Here is a 19,356-nt window from a genome sequence, read left to right on the forward strand (position 1 = left end):
TAAGGGGCGCCCCCCTCGGGGGCGGAGCTTGGGCTTGGGGGCGGAGCTTGGGGGCGGAGCTTGGGCCCGGGGCGGACAAGCACTGGGGACGGGACGCACATGCGCAGTTATGAGCTAGAGTAAACCTTTACACCGCGTTCAGCGCGTTACCGGCGTGCAGTCAGTGTTTCAGAGACTGGCCATATAATAAGAGTCAGTGGTAATATTAAGCCTTAATACGTTACAGGCACTAGTCTAAGTAACTTAGCCTATCTTAGTCTCTTTAATGTTTATAATTCCCAAGTGAGGGAAGGAAAGGGATGGAAGTATATTGGACAACTATGTGCAGGTTTGTACTGGTTATCCTATATAATAAAAGCATAGTATGCAAATTGTTCCCTTGACCGAGAGTAGTCCGGGAGTTCCACCAGGAGGCGGCCTGACCAGGGGAAGGGAGGGAGTACCTGGCCGGCAGCCAGCAGCCACTAGGGACCCTACCAGTGCATGAATTTCGTACACTGGGCCTCTAGTCTTACTATAGGGTGTCCCAAAATTCACACAAGATTTGAATTTTGCGTGAGCATTAACAACAATAACAACAAAAAATAAAAGCCTAATTTTACTTGGTTTATTGAATCAGATTCTAATATCTGTTGCCCTTTGATTTCAATCCCTTCAATTTGATAAGCATTACCAAGTACCAATTATGGCCCAGGAGCCAGGACAATGAAGACCAATGAAGACCACGGCTTTGCGTATGTGCCAGCAAAGCCAAGCCGTGGAGGCCATTTACGTGATGTGCTATTCCATACATAACCCTATACTGTATACTTTATGAATCAATAAAAAATTTACAATTTTTAATTATAAGCCTGTGTTTTCTTTTTTTTAAAATATATGTTATTGATTTTTTTTACAGAGAGGAAGGGAGAGGGATATAGAGTTAGAAACATTGATGAGAGAGAAACATCCATCAGCTGCCTCCTGCACGCCCCCTACTGGGGATGTGCCCGAAACCAAGGTACATGCCCTTGACCAGAATCGAACCTGGGACCCTTCAGTCCGCAGGCCGATGCTCTATCCACTGAGCCAAACCGGTTAGGGCAAACCTGTGTTTTCTATCAAAATTACTTCTTGCGTGAATTTTGGGACACCCTATATAAAGAAATGAAATATTAAATACCTTTACAGAGGGCACATGGTTCTTTAATGTCAGAACCATCACTGGAACCCAGGTCACCTGCCTTAAATGCAGATGTTCTTGTGACTTGACCTCCCCCCACCCCCAACTAGCCTCAATCCGGAGCCAGATGTCAGGGCAGAGTCCCACTGTTTTGCGTCTCCTCCCCTTGAGACCCTCCTGAATCGCCTACAGGAGGTGTGGTGGGAGGAACCATCAAGAGCTTCGTTTTCTGCTCCCAACCCAAGCCCACTTGACTTCTAACAACTACCCACGAAAGCTGGGTGTAGCTTTCACACTGTCCAACAGGGTGGCAGGACTAGACTATTTTTGAGAACCCTTTTTATGTCTATAGTTTCTGAGGCAGGAAGACGACATGCTGGGCTAGTAACAGGAAGGTACAGAGCTGACGGAAAGTTTAGAAATTACTTGGTCAACTTGATTAACGAAGAGAGTGAATTAGAAAAATTTGAATCCCCCCAGTGGCTCATTGCCAAGTATCCGCTTCAGTTCGAGGCAAAATAACCAAAGAATGGGGAGTATAGAATTTTGCAGTTTTGTCCTCACCTGGAATCTGTCCCAGCTCTAAGTTTTGGCTAAAGATTCGGAGAAAGAACCAACACAGAAAAATGATTTACAAAGTGAATTGAGATGTATTATTTGTACTTGGGGGTTTTATTTGAAGATATAGATTTATGGAATTGGAACTAAGATATTCTATAATGTCCTGATTCCCAGCACAACATCACTTAGATGACTGCTTTCATTTAACAGAAAATAAATTTAGGAATTGGAAGCCATGAAGAGTTATTATAGGATTGGGCTGGTGGTTCTTGAGTATAATTACTCACTACTTTTCAATCTGAATCCCCTCTTTATTCCTGTGTGCCAAACCCCCATTCAAACTATACATCCACCACAGAAATTATACCACTCCTGCCCTGAAAAACAGTTAAAGCATTTATAAAAATAGGCTCACAGATTTATCTTCCAGCTCCATCACATTGGCCATATTTCACTACTGAGAAAAATGTGGTCCAGGATTAAGAAATTGAGTCATATTCTCGTTTTTGTTTTTTGTTTTTAATTTACTAAACTAGAGCATAACTTTTTTCAAGCTCTATGTTTATAGCAGTGCCATTTGCACACCTGACCCTTATTTTGCAAACATGAAGACAGTTTATAATGGTGAAGATCAAGTTTAAAACCGTTTTCTTTTATATCAGTGTTTCTCAAAACATGATCCTGAGACAGGCAGAAAAAGATCTTGGTGTGCTTGTTTAAAATGCCCATTTCTTTCTTTTATTTTTTTTTATTTTTGGTTAATCCTCACCCAAGGATATTTTTCCAATGATCTTTTAGGGAGAGTTGAAGAGAGGGAAAGACAGAGAGAAACATCAATGTGAGAGAAACACATCGATTGGTTGCCACCTGCACACGCCTGGACAGAGCCTGGGCCAGGGAGGACCCTGCAACCAAGGTATGTGCCCTTGACCGAAATTAAACCCCGGACCCTAACCCTAATCCACTGAGCCAAACCAGCTAGGGCTAAAATGCCCATTTCTGATTCAGAATAAGTATTGAGGGAGAGGGATACCATTTAGAGAGGAAGTGACATTTATTACAATTTCCCCAAGTCATTATTATGTTTATTAGTGTTTCCAAATGACAGTAAAGCATCATTGTTTATCCAATATGTTTATTAAGTGGTCCACTGAACACTCTTTGGCCTAATGCCAAATAACCTAGCATGACACAACCAAGGCAGAAACCAAACATGGCCATTATTTGATGATGTATTTAGATATAAGTTTAAATCTGAGATTTTACTTTGAAATTATTATAATGTTATTTTTTAAAAGTTTAATAGTCTTTTTTTTTTTTTTTTTGGCCTGATGGCACAGGATCAATAATGTCTCAGTATTAACAGCTGCTAGTTCTTTTCTCAGGTCACTACACAGGACATTTTCTATGCTAAACATACAGTCATCTAGGTAGGTAAGGGATTGATTTATTTTTCTTTATTTTTTCATACTCTTCATATTCTTTATTATGTCTGGATAAAATATAATTTATAATGTGATGTTGTTGTACATGATTTAGAAGGTTTTTCTTCATGAAATTTTGATGAAGCCAAGTTGACATGAGAATGACTTATTCCTGTAAGGTGTGACTAATTCCCAAATAAGACTTTTTCATCAAAGATTCATGGCTTAAATGTCATTTACCTATTTGTAAACAATAAATTCAATTCATGAAGGTTATTCATTTAATTTCATAAATGCTAGAATACCAGGTAGTTCAGCAAAGATATATATTGTGATATTGTTCTGCCTTACATTATATTTTAATATTTATAAACATTTAAGTATTTATACTTAACATTCATTAGCTCAAGAAAGAATGCAATGTTCTTCCTCATGTTATCTTGCTAGTACACTCTCTAATCAACCTTCCTAATGCCGCGACCCTTTAATACAGTTCCTCATGTTGTGGTGACCCCCAACCATAAAATTATGTTCGTTGCTACTTCATAACTGTAATTTTGCTACTGTTATGAATCGTAATGTAAATATCTGATATGCAGGATGTATTTTCATTGTTCGCGACCTAAAGGTTGAGAACCGCTGCAAAAGATTTCTGTAAATAAATCTTTTAAAACAACTACAAATTATAAAAATAATACATGCCTATTATAGCAACTGGAATAATGGAACAGCACAAAGATATTCATCTGTTCTCCTCTTGCCCAAATAACACATGTTGACAACCTACTGTGTAATTTTCCATATTCATTTACTTATACAGTTGACCCTTGAACAACTGGGAGTTAGGGGTGCCAACTCCCACACAGTTGAAAATCTGTGTATAACTTTTGAATCTTCAAAATCTTAATTATGATTGTCCCTTGGTTTCCACAGGAGACCCCCTACCCCCTTCAGATACCAAAATCTGCAGATGCTCAAGTCCCTTATATAAAACTAGAGGCCCAGTGCACAAAAATTTGTGCACTCAGGGGGGGCGTCCCTCAACCCAGCCTGCCCTCTCACAGTCTGGGACCCCTCGGGGGGTATCCAACTGCTGGCAGTCAGACATCCCTCTGGCAGCCCAGGAGCCCTCGGGGGATGTCCACTTGCCAGCGGGGAGCAGGCCTAAGCTGCAGTCGGACATCCTTAGTGCTGCTGAGGAGGCAGGAGAGGCTCCCACCACAACCACTGTGCTGGCAGTCGTCAGCCTGGCTTGTAGCTGAGCAAAGCTCCCGCTGTGGGAGCGCACTGACCCCCAGGGGGCAGCTTCTGCATTGAGCGTCTGCCCCCTGGTGGTCAGTGTCTGTCATAGTGACCAGTCATTCCCAGTTGTCCTGTTGTTAGGGTCAATTGGCATATTACCCTTTTATTATATAGAATGACATAGAACAATTGCATACACTCGGCCCTGCAAACGTGTGGATTCCCAAATGCAGATGGAAAATGCTGGTTTTGATCCACAGTTGGTTGAGTCCTAGAATTAGAAACCTGGAGATACAGAGGGCTAACTGTGTATTTATTGAAAAAAATTCACCTGTAAGTGTACCCACACAGTTTAAACCTGTGTTGTTCAAGAGTCAACTGTCTATCATTTGCATATGTATATGCATACATATGTAGAGATTTTTGTCATCCTATATTATTTTAAAAATCAAAGCATATTTTATCACTTCTACTCATTTTTCTTTTTTCACCCAATAATCCTTGGGGAATTAGCATAGCTCTCATTTATTATTTTTAATGGCTACATGAAATTTCCTACAAAAAGCACCACATAATGGAAATGTGGTACAAACTGTGAATTGCCACCCAATATCTCATCTCTTCTTTTTAGTAACAGAACCTTGATTTTATCCTGAACAGTAATGTGCCAGAAAAAGATAATCCATTTCCCAGTGTCTGTGCAGTTAAAAGTATATGATAAAGTTCTAGCCAAGGCTATGGAAGTGTTACAAGGGACTTCTGGAAAGACTGCTAAAGAAGCCAGCTTAGCTTGGTGCTGGGTATTTTTCCCCTATCCCCTTCCTTCCTACTCCCTGGAATTTGGATGTGGTGAATGGAACCCTAGCAGCCCATTTTAGACCATGAGGTAGTCTTGAGGATGGAGACCTCCTCCTCCTCCTCCTCCTTCTCCTCCTTTCTTCTTCTTCATCTCCTCCATTGCCTCCATCTCCTTTTTCTCCTCTGTCTTCCCCTCCTCCTCCTTCTCCTCTTCCCCCTCCTCTTCCTCCTCCTTCTCCTCCCTTCCCACTCCCCTCCCCCTTCCTCTCCCCTTCCCCTCCCTGCTCCCTCCCTTCTTCCTTCTTCCTTCTTCCTTCTTCCTTCTTCCTTCTTCCTTCTTCCTTCTTCCTTCTTCCTTCTTCCTTCCTCCTTCCTCCTTCCTCCTTCTTCCTCTTACTCCTTCTTCTCCTTCTCCTCTCCTCCGTCTCCTCCTCCCAAGGATAAACATTGACACATTAAACTTCTTTTATATGCAGCCAAACCCAATCCTAATTGATAAAGTTAAAACTACTTGCCAGAATTAGAGAATTTTATGCTAACAGATTTTTTCATGAAACTTTGAAGTTAGTTAGTGTTTGCCAATACAATTGCCTTTTCTTTGAATAGGTTCAAAGCCTTAGTTTATAAGTTTTCTCTTAAAGGTAGAATACTTTCTCAAAGAAAAATAAACTAATTCCTTTTTATATATTCTAGAAGCTATCTTGACATTTGTTTCTTTTGTAAGTATAAATTTGATTTGAACTGGGTATGTTAGTGAGATGTATCTCCTGTTGAGAAACCTTAGTTAATTATGAAAAACCCAGCTGCTTGGGCAAAAGAAACATCAAGGAAATATTAGTGTAATTAGTGACAATCCAGTTGTCAACGAAAGCAAGCAAGCAAGATTTTCTGTCTGTTGGTCCAGCTGGTATGCAGCTCTTACTGCAGGTAAATGGCCACCGAGAAACTGTCTCTTAGAAAAAAAAGTTTCAAGGGAAGTCTGTTTGTCGAAAACATTTCTAAACCAGACAGTAACTGGATCAGACGACAGTTGTCATATGGCCGTAAAATCAGACCTGCAACTTTTCTTGCTATAATAGTTTATTTGAACGAAATCACACAGAGACCAAGTGAAGTAAGTCGAAAGGAATTCAGTAGTTCACTGTCATAGATCTGAATAGTGCTCTCCACTGGGATTTTACAACATGTTTAATGGTAATAATTAAAGCGGTAACACGAGCTATTAGAGAGGAGCAAAAACTTTAGAAGTGGCAGCAATGAGCAAAATGTTTTACTTTGATGCATAACAAACTGCCATTTGAAATTTAATTAAATAATAACTGAAACTGGTCATACTCTACGGGGCCTTTTATTTTAACCTATCAAAGCATTTTAGAAGATTAATGAATTCTTATAAAATTACTCTAGGTCAGCAAATATTATTACTATTACTTAAAGGAGTTTAAAAATTAAAAATTATGTCAGATTATGGCATTAAAAGGATTTTCTAAAAACACCATTTATTTATATTGAACAAAATGTTGAAGACAACCCTTTCACTCTTGGTTTCATATATATTTTTAAGCAGCAGGAGGACTTCAGGGCAGAAACTGAACTCCTGGTGGCAAGAAATTAAACAGGCTTTCAATAATCCAGTAGAATATTATTTCAAAGTCTCACACTTATTATTGAATTTCACCAATACGAGGTATTAATTTCATGATATTATACTAAATAAAGTTCCCCTTAGAATCTGAGCAAATGTTTTCAATGCAAGATCACTTTGTTTTAATATTAGTTGTAAGTCATAAATCAAAATACTGGGATGAGGAGGTCAAATGTCGTTTTTAACATTATTATTTTAGCAAATATATAGAAAATATCCACATGCTGAGTCGTATGTATGAATACTTTTTCTTTTTATTGGCTCCCTTTTCACCCTCCCCAATGTTCCTTTCATAATATTGAACAAATCACTTAGCCTTTCCAAGGGTAACCTCTCATAGTCTCATTCCACATAAGTACACAGAAAGGAGGCATATGACTCAAATTGATCCCAATTAGGCTAAAGAGAAATACTTTCTTTTTCCATGGTCAAGAGAGAGGTTTTCTTTTTCTTGCAATAAACGTTTTTAAAAAGTGTGTTGTGTCCATTGTTACTGGCAGGTATTTTGAGATTATGGGGTAATCTATCTGTGGACAGAACCAAAACATGGCAGAAGACAGAGTCAAGAGAATCATAAAGATACGGAACTGGAGTCTTCATGCTGCTTTGTTTGGAGTATGCTCCCCTCTAGACATTTAGTTATGTGATAGAGTACATCCCCTTCTTGTTTAAAATGATTTTCCCCCACTTATTTGGTTACTCATAGCCTGAAGCATATTAACTAATGGAATATTTGTTAAATCTAGGCAAACAAAATGTATTTAAAATGATAGTATTACCTTTTTGATACCTTGTTTTAAGGAAAGTTAAGATGCTTTGCGTATACTCTTGTTTTATCCTTATTGTGAAGAGGCTGCGATGCGGAAGTAGCTGTTGCAATTAGCTGCTTTCAACTGTCTCCCAAAGGAGTCTTTTCCACTCAAGTTAAATATTAAGCAAAGTGTTCAGTGTTTTAAGCTAAATGATTCTCTTTGGTCAAATGAATATTTATGGACTTCTAAAACGTGTAGTAATTGAATCCAGAATTTTGGTTTTGGCCTATTTATATGTTGTTTCTTCTGGCTTTGCTTGCGTCTAGTTTTTGTTTCTTAGACCTGGCTCATTAATTGTGATGGCACCATGTATTTCTTGGGCAGGGGGTGATGGGAAAGTTATTGCCATTTCCTACTATTCCCACAGAGTAGGAGTTTCTGACCTCCTTCTCATGAGTGAGTAGTGTTGGATAGCAGACTTCAACCTGTTAACTTGTGACTCCCTAAAGCAGAAGGGATTAATCTAATGTTTTAGAAGCTCCAGTAACCATCACATAACACTCTCTCTTTCTCAAAAAAGATCTCTGTGCTCCTTCTAGAAAATAATTAACACAAGAGCTAAAAATACAATCTTGTACTTAAAACTTTTATTGAATACTAGAGGCACGGTGCACCGATTCATGCACCCCTGGGGTCCCTCAGCCTGGCCTGCACCCTCTCGCAATCCAGGACCCCTCAGGGGATGTTGGATAGCTAGTTTTGGCTCAATCCCCACAGGCCCGATCCAGACAGGAGGGAGCCCGATCCTGTGTGTTGAGCGCCTGTCCCCTGGTGGTCACTGCATGTCATAGCGACCAGTCAACCGGTCGCTTGGTCACTTAGGCTTTTATAGAGCGATGGTGCTTCCTTGCTTCCTTTGTTTCTAATAGGTACCTGAGAAGAACTACCCCTGGGTCGTATGACATGAATGCAGTTACTTCCCAAGGAGACAGTAGTTAGAAAGGTCAGATTACTTTCCACCCTTTTCCTTCACACCAGATGCTAAGTTGGTCCTATGGAGGCTGGCTGGGAGCTCTGAGCAGTAGTGCTCTATGTCTATCGAAACACCACTGAGAGCAGAGCAGGCTCAGCTCAGGTCCAAGGCTGTCAGATGTTCAAAGGTACCTTGCCTTCCACAGAGGTCTGGAAGCAGGCAGCAGCTGAATAGGAATAAATTGACATTTTAAAAAATTCTCTTGCTCATCTGACTACTGAGTAGGAATAAAGTGACACTTTGAGAAATCCTTGGGCTCCTCTTTGGTGTCTTGACTCCTTCCTTTTATTGCATTGAAGATACTTCGGTAAGTGTTAGCCAAGCAAGGAGAAGCAGCTCCAGCACTGACTGGTTCGAAGGCATGGAATGGTCCAGTGTGACATTCACTGGGCTGTTTTCCCTGTGGGTAGAGTTACTATGCCTCAAAAGCAGAACTAGGCAGACTGTTTATTTATTTCATTTTGTTCACTCAGGTATGGCAAGCTATCCTTTGCTTCCTGTCCCCATGCAGTACTCACCCATGGCAGGGCCCACAGCTGGCTTTGGAAGGCCCTCACCATCCTTTCTCTTGTTGCATCTGACTAAATTTGAAATTATTTCCAGCACATATAGAAGGACATTAAAAACTTTAGCTCCTGTGACAGAGATAATGAAAAACATATTGTTGGGAAATGGTAAATTTGTTTTATCCACCAACTGAATATCAACAGTGAAATTAATATCCACAATAACAAACTGCATTTTGTGGGGACGGGGTGGCAGAAGTACAACTTATAGTTGTGGCCAACCATTTTTGGGTGAGAATATATTCAGCATTCCGCTTTAATCTGTTATTTTAGTTCATTAGATTACTTAATCTGTTCTGCATGCTTTAGGTTTATTTTGCTCTTATTTTTCTAGGATCTTCAAGAGGGAGCTTAGGTTATTGATTTGAGACTTTTCCTCTTTTATAATGTTTGCATTGAGCTATAAACTTCCCTCTCAGCACTCATGTAGCTGTGTCCCATACATTTTGGCATTTTATATTTTCACATTCATTCAGTTCACTGTGTGTGTGTGTGTGTGTGTGTGTGTGTGTATTTAAATTTCCTTCCAGACTTTCTCATTGGCCAATGAGAAGTATGTTGTTTAGTTTCCAAGTATTTGCAAATTTTTTTTGTTATCTTTACATTTTGACTTCTTTTTTAAAAAATATATATTTTATTGATTTTTTACAGAGAGGAAGGGAGAGGGATAGAGAGTTAGAAACATCAATGAGAGAGAAACATCAATCAGCTGCCTCCTGCACACTCCCCACTGGGGATGTGCCCACAACCAAGGTACATGCCCTTGACCGGAATCGAACCTGGGACCCTTAAGTCCGCAGGCCGACGCTCTATCCGCTGAGCCAAACCAGTTAGGGCTTGACTTCTATTTTTAATCCATTGTGGTTAGAGAACATATTTCTGAATGATTTCAATGCTTTTAAATGTGTTGAAGTTTGTTGATAGCTCAGGATATGATCTATATATCCCATGGACATTTAAAAAGAACGTGTAGCCAGCTGGTGTGTGGCTCAGTTTTGAGCGTTGATCTATGAACCTGTCGGGGCACATGCCTGTGTTGTGGGCTCGATCCCCAGTAGGAGGTATGCAGGAGGCAGCCGATCAATGATTCTCTCTCATCATTGAGGTTTCTATCTCTTTCTCCCTCTCCCCTTCTCTCTGAAATCAATGAAATACATTAAAAAAAAAGTGTAGTCTGTCTTTGGGTAGAATGTTTTATAAATGTTGATTAGATCTTATTGATTGATGTTGTTGTTTACTTCCTTTATATTTTTGTTGATTTTCTTTCTAGTTCTGTGAACTGTTGAGAGAGGGAAATTGATATCTCCAACTATGATTGTGGAATTGTGTATTTGTCCTTCGCATTTTATGAATTTTTCCTCACATAAATTCAATTTTGTTGTTGGGGCATACACTTTTAGGATTCCTAGGTGGTTTTGGTAATTGACCATTTTACCATTATAAAGTGTCTTCCTCTGTCTCTGGTGATTTTCTTTGCTCTGAATTCTTCTTTATCTGCTACTAATATGTCCATTCCTGCTTTCTTTTGATTAATGTTGGCATGATATCTTTTTTCTATCATTTTACTTTCATTATGCCTTTATCATTATATTTGAAGTGAGTTTCTTTTAGACAGCCTATGGTTAGGTCATTTTTATCCATTCAACCAATAGTTGTGTTTTAATTGGTATATTTAGAACAGTTATATTAATCTAGTTATTAATATATTTAGACTAAAACTTCTATTTTGTGTGTTTTTTTCCTATTCTCTCTCATTTTATTTCTGTTTTCTTTTTATTGCATTTTCTGGTTATTGAACATTCTTTAAATTTTCATATTGATTTATCTAGAGTGTTTTTAGTGTAGACCTTTGTAAAACTTCTTAGTGGTTTCCTTGGTATTATATTAGATTTGAATAACTTATTAGTTTACTATTAAGTCATTTCACCATTTTGAGTGAAGTATAGAAACTTTACCTTAATATGCCCGTTAACCAACTGTTTTTTAATAATGTAATTGTTTTAAATATTCTACATATATTTAGAACCACAGTTGGTACTGTTATAATTTTTGCCTTTTTAATATTTTTATTGATTTCAGAGAGGAAGGGAGAGAGAGATAAAAACATCAATGATGCCCTAACTGGTTTGGCTCAGTGGATAGAGCGTTGGCCTGCGGACTAAAAGGTCCCAGGTTTGATTCCGGTCAAGGGCATGTACCTTGGTTGCGGGCACATCCCCAGTAGGGGGTGTGCAGGAGGCAGCTGATGGATGTTTCTGACTCTCTGTCCCTCTCTCTTCCTCTCTGTAAAAAATCAATAAAATATATCTAAAAAAAATCAATGATGAGAGAGAATTATTGATCGGCTGCCTCCTGCATGCCCCCTACTGGGGCTCGAGCCCGCAACCCGGGCGTGTGCCCTTGACAGGAATTGAACCAGAGACCCTTCAGTCTGAAGGCTGATGCTCTATCCATTGAGCCAAACCAGCTAGGGCTAATTTTTGCTTTTATAAATTTTTGCTAATTTCATAGAATAGACAACAGCCAATGAGTCTTACATGGAAAATTTGTTTAAAATTACTTTTTGATATCTAATTAGATTACTGATTATATCACTCCCCTGTTGCAATTATTAGGATCCTTCCAATCATAAGTGATGAACTTCCTTCACAACCTTATATTAAAAAAATGAAATATAATGTTTACAAGATCTAAACATCCTATGGCACAACTAGCTTCACATATAAGACAATTTTTTTCTTATGTATCTGGCTCTTTTCCTGTTTTGTTTTCCTCTGTCTTTTTATGTTGATTTTCTTCATTCTTAGTACAGAAGATAGCCATGAGCATCTTTATATTTACATACTACCAGCTTAGCAACCGTAGTGAAAATGACTTCTCATTTTAGTTAACATCTCAAATTTAACTTTTAAATGTACGTTAGGTCACATGCCTGTGCTTAAACAATTACCAGAACCAGAAATTTGAGATAAATTAATTGGACATGGCTGCATCATGTGTTCTTCCTTTAGCCATGACAGTGAATTCAATTAAACCTAAAGAAACAGGGCTAAGATTGGAGAATTGGGTTTTCTCCCGGGAAAACCAGGGTCTTATTATCATAGTAGTTTAGGTGGATGCTAAGGAGGCAAAAACAAAATTCACTGGTTTTTTTTCTCAAAATAAAACATCTTAACCAGTGTCCTATTTCTTACAGGGAAAAAAATACCTCAATTTATACTCTGTGTCAATAATTCCTTGTGGGCTTAATTTCAAAACATTTCCACCTCAACCCCCAAATGGTGGCCACAGTTACCCAAACAAGCCAAGGTCTCTTAAGTCTATTCCTTTGTCTGACATAGTTTCCCTTCACCAACACATACCCAACTGGCACTCTCCATCTGTAGAAACTCACAATACTATTTAAAGATTCAGATTTAAATGTAATATCACTATGAAACATTCCCCAACTCCCATGAAATAATCAGACAGTTCTCACACTTACACAATACTACATAAATAAATCTATTACAGCATATATTGTATTTTGATAGTTTCTATGTGATATTTCCCTCACCTGGACTGTGAATTACTTGGGAGTACAGACTGCTGCAACAGTTAACACATCTCTGAAGGCTAGGGTGGTAACTGACACAGTTTATGTTTGACGATTTAATTATTAAATAAATCAAATGGCATAATGTCTCAAATTTAGCAGCCCAATCTTGTCTTTCCACGAACAACCTGAATGGAGGATTTCCAAGCAAGTGTTAAGTTCTGGTAATATCAATGAGTCCAGAAACTCTTAGAGGTCTCCTTCAGATAGGATTGCAAATGAGCATCATCTTCACCAAGCCATCCTGGCTGCACTAACATACATGGAATAAAATCAGCAAAGGTCAGCATGCATTATGGCAGGCAAAATAACTATTGTGGATCTGTTTAAAAAGTGTCTGTGATGTTCTGGCTAGTTTTGTTTAAGTAATATTTATAATACTGATGAGAAAAAAAACAAAAATGAAACTGAATGCATTTGTGGAGAATTCCTTAAGGGATTCTTTGCACGAGAGAAAACCAGCCAAATCTGTAATTAGTGTGTTGGGGTTTTGTTTTTGTTTTTTGTAAACAGAAGCTTGAAGTGTTACCATAGTTAGCTGGTTCTTGATGGGAAAAGGAAGCAAAGGGGGAGACATTACTGAGCATGTTCAGCTGGGAAGCAGAGGCCTGATTGCTTCACCGGGAAACTACAGCTTGACACCCCAAGAAATTGCAGCATTGTCCCTCCAAGAGATTAAAACCCCTCACTTCTCTCCTCCAGTACTGGATTGTAGGGGGTGGGGAGAGCATGGGGAGATAGGGACATGCTCAGTAAAAGTAAAAATGGCACAGGGGAGTAGCTCGACCATAGAGACCCTTCAATCTAACCTGGGAGCTGACTGGTTATTTTGAAAAAGCTCTGGTTCCTCCCAAGCCTGAGAATACCTAAGTCCAGGTGAGCAAAGCTCTCTCTCTTTTACTTTTTTTGAAAATATATTTTAATGATTTTTTACAGAGAGGAAGGGAGAGGGATAGAGAGTTAGAAACATCGATGAGAGAGAAACATCGATCAGCTGCCTCCTGCACATCTCCTACTAGGGATGTGCCCGCAACCCAGGTACATGGCCAGAATCGAATCTGGGACCCTTCAGTCCGCAGGCCGACGCTCTATCCACTGAGCTAAACCGGTTTCGGCTAGCTCTCTCTCTTTTGCTCGTGACCCGTGCTTGTTCCATGCACTCTCCATAGTCATGTGGTCTTGAGCCATGCAGACTCCAAATACAGGCTCCAGGTGGGAGCCTGGATACCACAGCACAGCAATGGATTGCAGCCAGGAACACAAGCTAAGTTAGCTGACTGCTGGACTGAAAAGCTTTAATATGGCACAGATCCTCTGGACATAGACTCTATTTCTGGCCCTGATTTTCCATGGCAAGATGGACAGAGATGGAACATTGGGGAACTTCTTTAATTTTGCTTCCTGAAGAAATGTTGCCATCAGACCTCATCCTTTCTTGAGAGTCCCTGGAAATGCTTTTCCTCGTGACACCGCAAGAACCTCATCGCCACCCACAACAGAAGAGTTGTGTAATGCAAGATGAAGCCTTTATAAAAGGGAGAGGACCCAGTTAAACAGATTCAGCTATGGGCCTGGTGAAATATAAAACAATGTGGGCTTTCTTAGTGAGTATCTATGATTTAAGGAATCATGAGGAGAAAAGACAGAAATCCTGTGGCACCTGAAAATGAAAACTGTTACATTTAACTAGGATGACTTTGGCAAGGCATTTTTTTTTTTTAATCCTCACCTGAGGTATTTTTCCATTGATTTTTAGAGAGAGTGGAAGAGAGAGGGAAAGACAGAAATATCGATGGATGTGAGAGAAACACATCAATTGGTTGCCTCCTGCACGTGCCCTGACCAAGGCCCAGGCTGCAACTGAGGTTTGTGCCCTTGACCAGAATGGAACGCGGGACCTTTTGGTCTGCAGACTAACACTCTATCCACTGAGCCAAACCGGCTAGGGCAGCATGGCATTTTGAAAGAGGCTGTCATATCTACTGGAACTAGCTGCATCTGGGTTCTGTAATTTAACATACAAATAGCTATAGCTTATCGGAGCCTGAAAAGCCTCCCGAAAGCCTGAGAATAGGTTCATGAGGGTTAAAGGAGGCTTAGGACTGTGCTGGGTACACAATAAGCCCTTGTCAACATTTGCTGGTTTGGACTGAAATGAAACCCAACCTGAATGAGGTCCCAATTTGGTAACAATGGCGAAGATCATGGTTGCCTAGGCAACAGTGACTAGAATGCTTGGTATAAAGGTGGGTCTCAACAGTTGACTCACCAGCAGCTGTACAACTGCAGCGGCAGTAGAGGTGAGAGAAGCTGAGGGAAACGTAAGCTGAGGTGGATCGGTGGATCGACTGAGTCGTATCCTGACACCGAAGCAGGAAGTGTGTGTTTGTGTATCACCATCATTTCGTAAAAGTCTGATAATTTTCCACTTGTTCGTCAAGATGGAAAACTCAGATTCTGGCGATGAAGGAGATGAATCTGCGGCCCAGCGCAGAAATCAGACGAACCGATTAGCTCAGGATTTTTATCGATTTGTAAATAACCTGAGTGAAGACGAGTACAAGCTTATGAAGGGTAACAATTTGCTAGGCAACCCAGGCGAAAGTACAGAAGAAGAGTTGCGGAGAAGATTTCACCTAGCTAAAGACAAACTACTGGGAAACTCAGATGAAAATACAGGTATACTTTATTTGTGAGGGCAATAGGATGGGATGGATAAGGAACTTCGTAACAGTGAGTGTCAACCAGAGATTATACAGAGTGGCACAAATTAATCTGGTGCTAAGTAACTTCTCAACAAACAAACAAACAAACAAACAAACCACAAACCTTGCATTTATTCATTTTTTTGGTGAGAATGTCAAGGTACCTTCCCCTCCCCACCCCACCCCCATTCACATTTGGGTTGTTTTATTTGTGAAATAGCCTATTGATACTTTCCTTGGTTTTCCACCTCAATGGAAAATTCCTCCTTCTAACTGAATTATTTTTTTTTCTATATAGACCAGCGGTTTTCAACCTGTGGGTTGCGACCCCTTTGGGGGTCAAACAACCCTTTCACAGGGGTCGCCTAAGACCATCGGAAAACACATATATAATCACATATTGTTTTTGTGATTAATCACTATGCTTTCATTATGTTCAATTTGTAACAATGAAATTGGGGGTCACCACAACATGAGGAACTGTATTAAAGGGTCGCGGTATTAGGAAGGTTGAGAACCACTGATATAGACATATGACTTCCTCACCAGCAAAAACAAGTATTTCATATTCGAATCAAGTAGCTCTCAACTGGGGGCATTTTACAATATCTAAATATGTTTTTTTACATCCTGTGGGCAGTGGCTAGGAATGCTGCCCAGCATTCCACAATGCACAGGATAGCTCCCTAAATAAAGAATTGTATGGTGCCAAAATGTCAGTAGTGTTAAGGTTGAGAAACCCTGCTCTAACCTCAGGGCCAGTGGTTCTCTCCCAGTGTGAAGCAGAGACTTTTACTATGTACTGAAGAGGATACTGAAATAGTTTGGTTCTTGAACATGGTCCTATATGCACTATGCTAGGATTAGTCTACTCATTTATCTAACCTTCAATTTCATGTCAATTCAAAATCTTGGTAACATTAATAAGTATTCCAATACTTTTAAAGCTTCTTTATATTTGGGTAATGACTATAATAGTCTTGTATTTTAAAACAACTTTATGTATTATCAAAAGCACTTAAGTCAAAAGCCTAGAAGTAATGTGGACTAATGAAAATTACCTAATAATGTAAACTGAAGAAAAATAACAAGCACTGTACCTTACCTGGTATTTGTCTTGTTTAATTGCATTAGTAAATTTTGACAGTGGAGTGAAAAAACTGTTGTCACTTGACAGTCCTCTCCCAGGATGTGTATATGATGAACTATTAAAAATGGACCTCCATATTCATTTTTAATAAAAACAATTCTCTAAATTTATCTAGGATTATCTCTGTCTTTCAGATAGAATTGAAACTTTCTTGCCTTTCCTTGTCAATTTGCAGCATGGTTTACAAAATATTAATTCTATAAATGTAAAATTTTGTTTACAAGATCTGAGTATTTATCAGCATTTTAGTTTGTTTTTGAAACAACGTTTCAGAGAGCTATCCTACGATGGCTCTAATCTTGGTATTTCCTTTCTGAGCTCCCCACTTTTTTGTTAGCAGGTGAAGGAGACTCTCCCGATGATGTGTCTAGCAGTGACTCTTTATTAGACTGGCTCATGTCTTTTGAACCAACTGAAAATGTGACAAGTGGGCAAAGAGAACCCCAACCTTGGAGAGAAGTGAGCCAGGTTAATCCTCCCAGTGATTTCAGAGTCAGTTCTGGCAGCTCAAGTGTAGAGAGTAAATATGTACCATCCATAAGATTTCCCAGAGGACAAAGTGTGGAAAATGGCCACAATCACCTGGAAAACCCACAAGCTGAACCACGACTGATAAGACCATCTAAATCAGAACAAAGTACACCAAGGCCATCACTAAAAGTCACACCCACTAGAGGTCAGAAAAGAGCAAGAAGCAGAAGCCCAGACCACAGTAGAACCAGAGCAAGAACTGAAAGTAGGTCACCTCCACGTGCACTGGGTCCACTTTCACAAAGATTCCATCACAGTGCATCAACTCCAACGAGTGGCTCTATTAGAGACCAGCTTAAGGCTTTTGAGCAAGCTAAAAATGGGATATGTGGGCAAGGAGAACACCAACCTTGGAGAGAAGTGAGCCAGGCTAATCCACACGGGGATTTCAGATTCAGTTCTGGCCATCCAAGTGCAGAGAATAAATACGCACCATCTACAAGACTTCCCAGAAGAGAAAACATGGAAAATAGCCACAGTCACGTGGAAAACCCACAAGCTGAACCAAGATTTACAAGACCATCTAAGTCAGAAAAAAGTACACCAAGGCCATCAATAAAAGTCACACCTACCAGAGGTCAGAAAAGAGCAAGAAGCAGAAGCCCAGACCACAGTAGAACCAGAGCAAGAACTGAAAGTAGGTCACCTCCACGTGCACTGGGTCCACTTTCACAAAGATTCCATCACAGTGCATCATCTCCAACTTTTGAGCAGCCTTTCGTAAGTGAGACTGGGCACCAAGAAACATCGACACAGCAAACAGCTGCACTTGAATCGCAAAATAGGCATCTTTTTGCAACGTCTGGGACAAGGAATGCTGTTCAAGGAGAATCTTCTCCAGACACAACCGGTGACGGTGAATCTTGTGGATTGAGACAGATATATCCAAACATATGCCTCTGTTCTGCAGTAGGACGAGTTCATCCTGTAGCATATTCTGAGAGAGGCAGCATAACTAATAGAACTCAAATAACATCTGAGATACCAAATAGCACGGCCGCTTTAGACAATGAACAAGGAGAACTTAGGCATATGTTTTCACATTATGAACAGGCAGATATGAGAGCTTATGTTAGTACCATTGGAATTCCCTTTTGTGGAATTTTAAGTACAGGTTTAAGTGATACAATACCTGGTGCAATTCAAAGCACGTTAAGGCAGACAGTGACAGATTTTAGTGGCTCAAGTAGTCCTATGGACAGTGAGAGTGATTTAGAGCCTATTCAGTCAGCGCCAAGTCGATACATGGAAAGGGCAGAGTCACCCGATGGAAGAGATAGTTCTCATGGTAGGAGTTTTAGTTCCTACTCAAATTCTAGCTGTGATTCCTGTTTACATTCCACACTGACTTCTAGTTCAAACTCCAGTTACACATCCGGTTCCAGTTACAGTCTGATGTCCAGTTCCAGCTCCAGTCTGATGTCCAGTTCCAGCTCCAGTCTGATGTCCAGTTCCAGCTCCAGTCCGATGTCTAGTTCCAGCTCCTTCAGTGATGAAAATTCAGAAATTAGCACCCTGTTCTTTGAAGGCAGTTATGAAAGAAGATTCTCACCACACTCATCAGAAACCTGGGGTGACAGTAGATCTATGACCCCAATAACATCAGATGAAAGTGACTCTTGGGCCTCTCTTGATCAATTTTTACTCGTGAATGATTATGATAACCATCCAACAGGACTCAGCAAAGCAGAGATTGACAACTTGGCTATAAGACCTTTTTCTGAAAATGATACATCGAAAGTCTGTATAATTTGTATTACAGAGTACACAGAAGGCAACAAGCTTCGCATACTACCTTGCTCCCATGAATATCATGTGCACTGTATTGATCGCTGGCTGTCTGACAACTCTACCTGTCCTATTTGTCGCAGGGAAGTAGTAGGTTCTGGTTAGAGAGAAAATTTTAATTGAGATCTGAATTCTCAGCTATATAAACTGTTATAGTGATGGACAAACAACAGTCACCTGGCTTATACCCACTTCTGGAGTGATGTTTAAATATAACAATCTGAATTTAATTGTGAATCTAAATGAAATAATATGTACTGAACCACTGGTTCTTGAAGGAATTATTGTACTTTCCCAAATTTCTGTTTGAGAATAAAATAAACTGTATATATTTTTCAAATTATTTATTTACTTGCATATTTTTTATTAAGTAATGGTGTCAAGATCCTTTTTTAAAAATACGT

At 39.7% G+C, this 19,356-nt stretch overlaps 1 protein-coding gene across 1 annotated transcript; it reads left to right on the top strand.

Annotated features, from left to right (window-relative positions):
• Positions 1–15,219: 15,219 nt before the first annotated feature.
• LOC102240668 (E3 ubiquitin-protein ligase RLIM-like) lies at positions 15,220–19,057 on the top strand. The gene is made up of 2 exons (XM_014547875.1): positions 15,220–15,457; positions 16,974–19,057. The coding sequence occupies exons 1-2, from the start codon at positions 15,220–15,222 to the stop codon at positions 19,055–19,057; spliced, it is 2,322 nt and encodes a 773-aa protein (XP_014403361.1).
• The last annotated feature ends 299 nt before the right edge of the window (positions 19,058–19,356 follow it).

The sequence above is a fragment of the Myotis brandtii genome, unplaced genomic scaffold (genome assembly GCF_000412655.1).
Source record: "Myotis brandtii unplaced genomic scaffold, ASM41265v1 scaffold1137, whole genome shotgun sequence".
Classification (NCBI taxonomy): domain Eukaryota; kingdom Metazoa; phylum Chordata; class Mammalia; order Chiroptera; family Vespertilionidae; genus Myotis; species Myotis brandtii.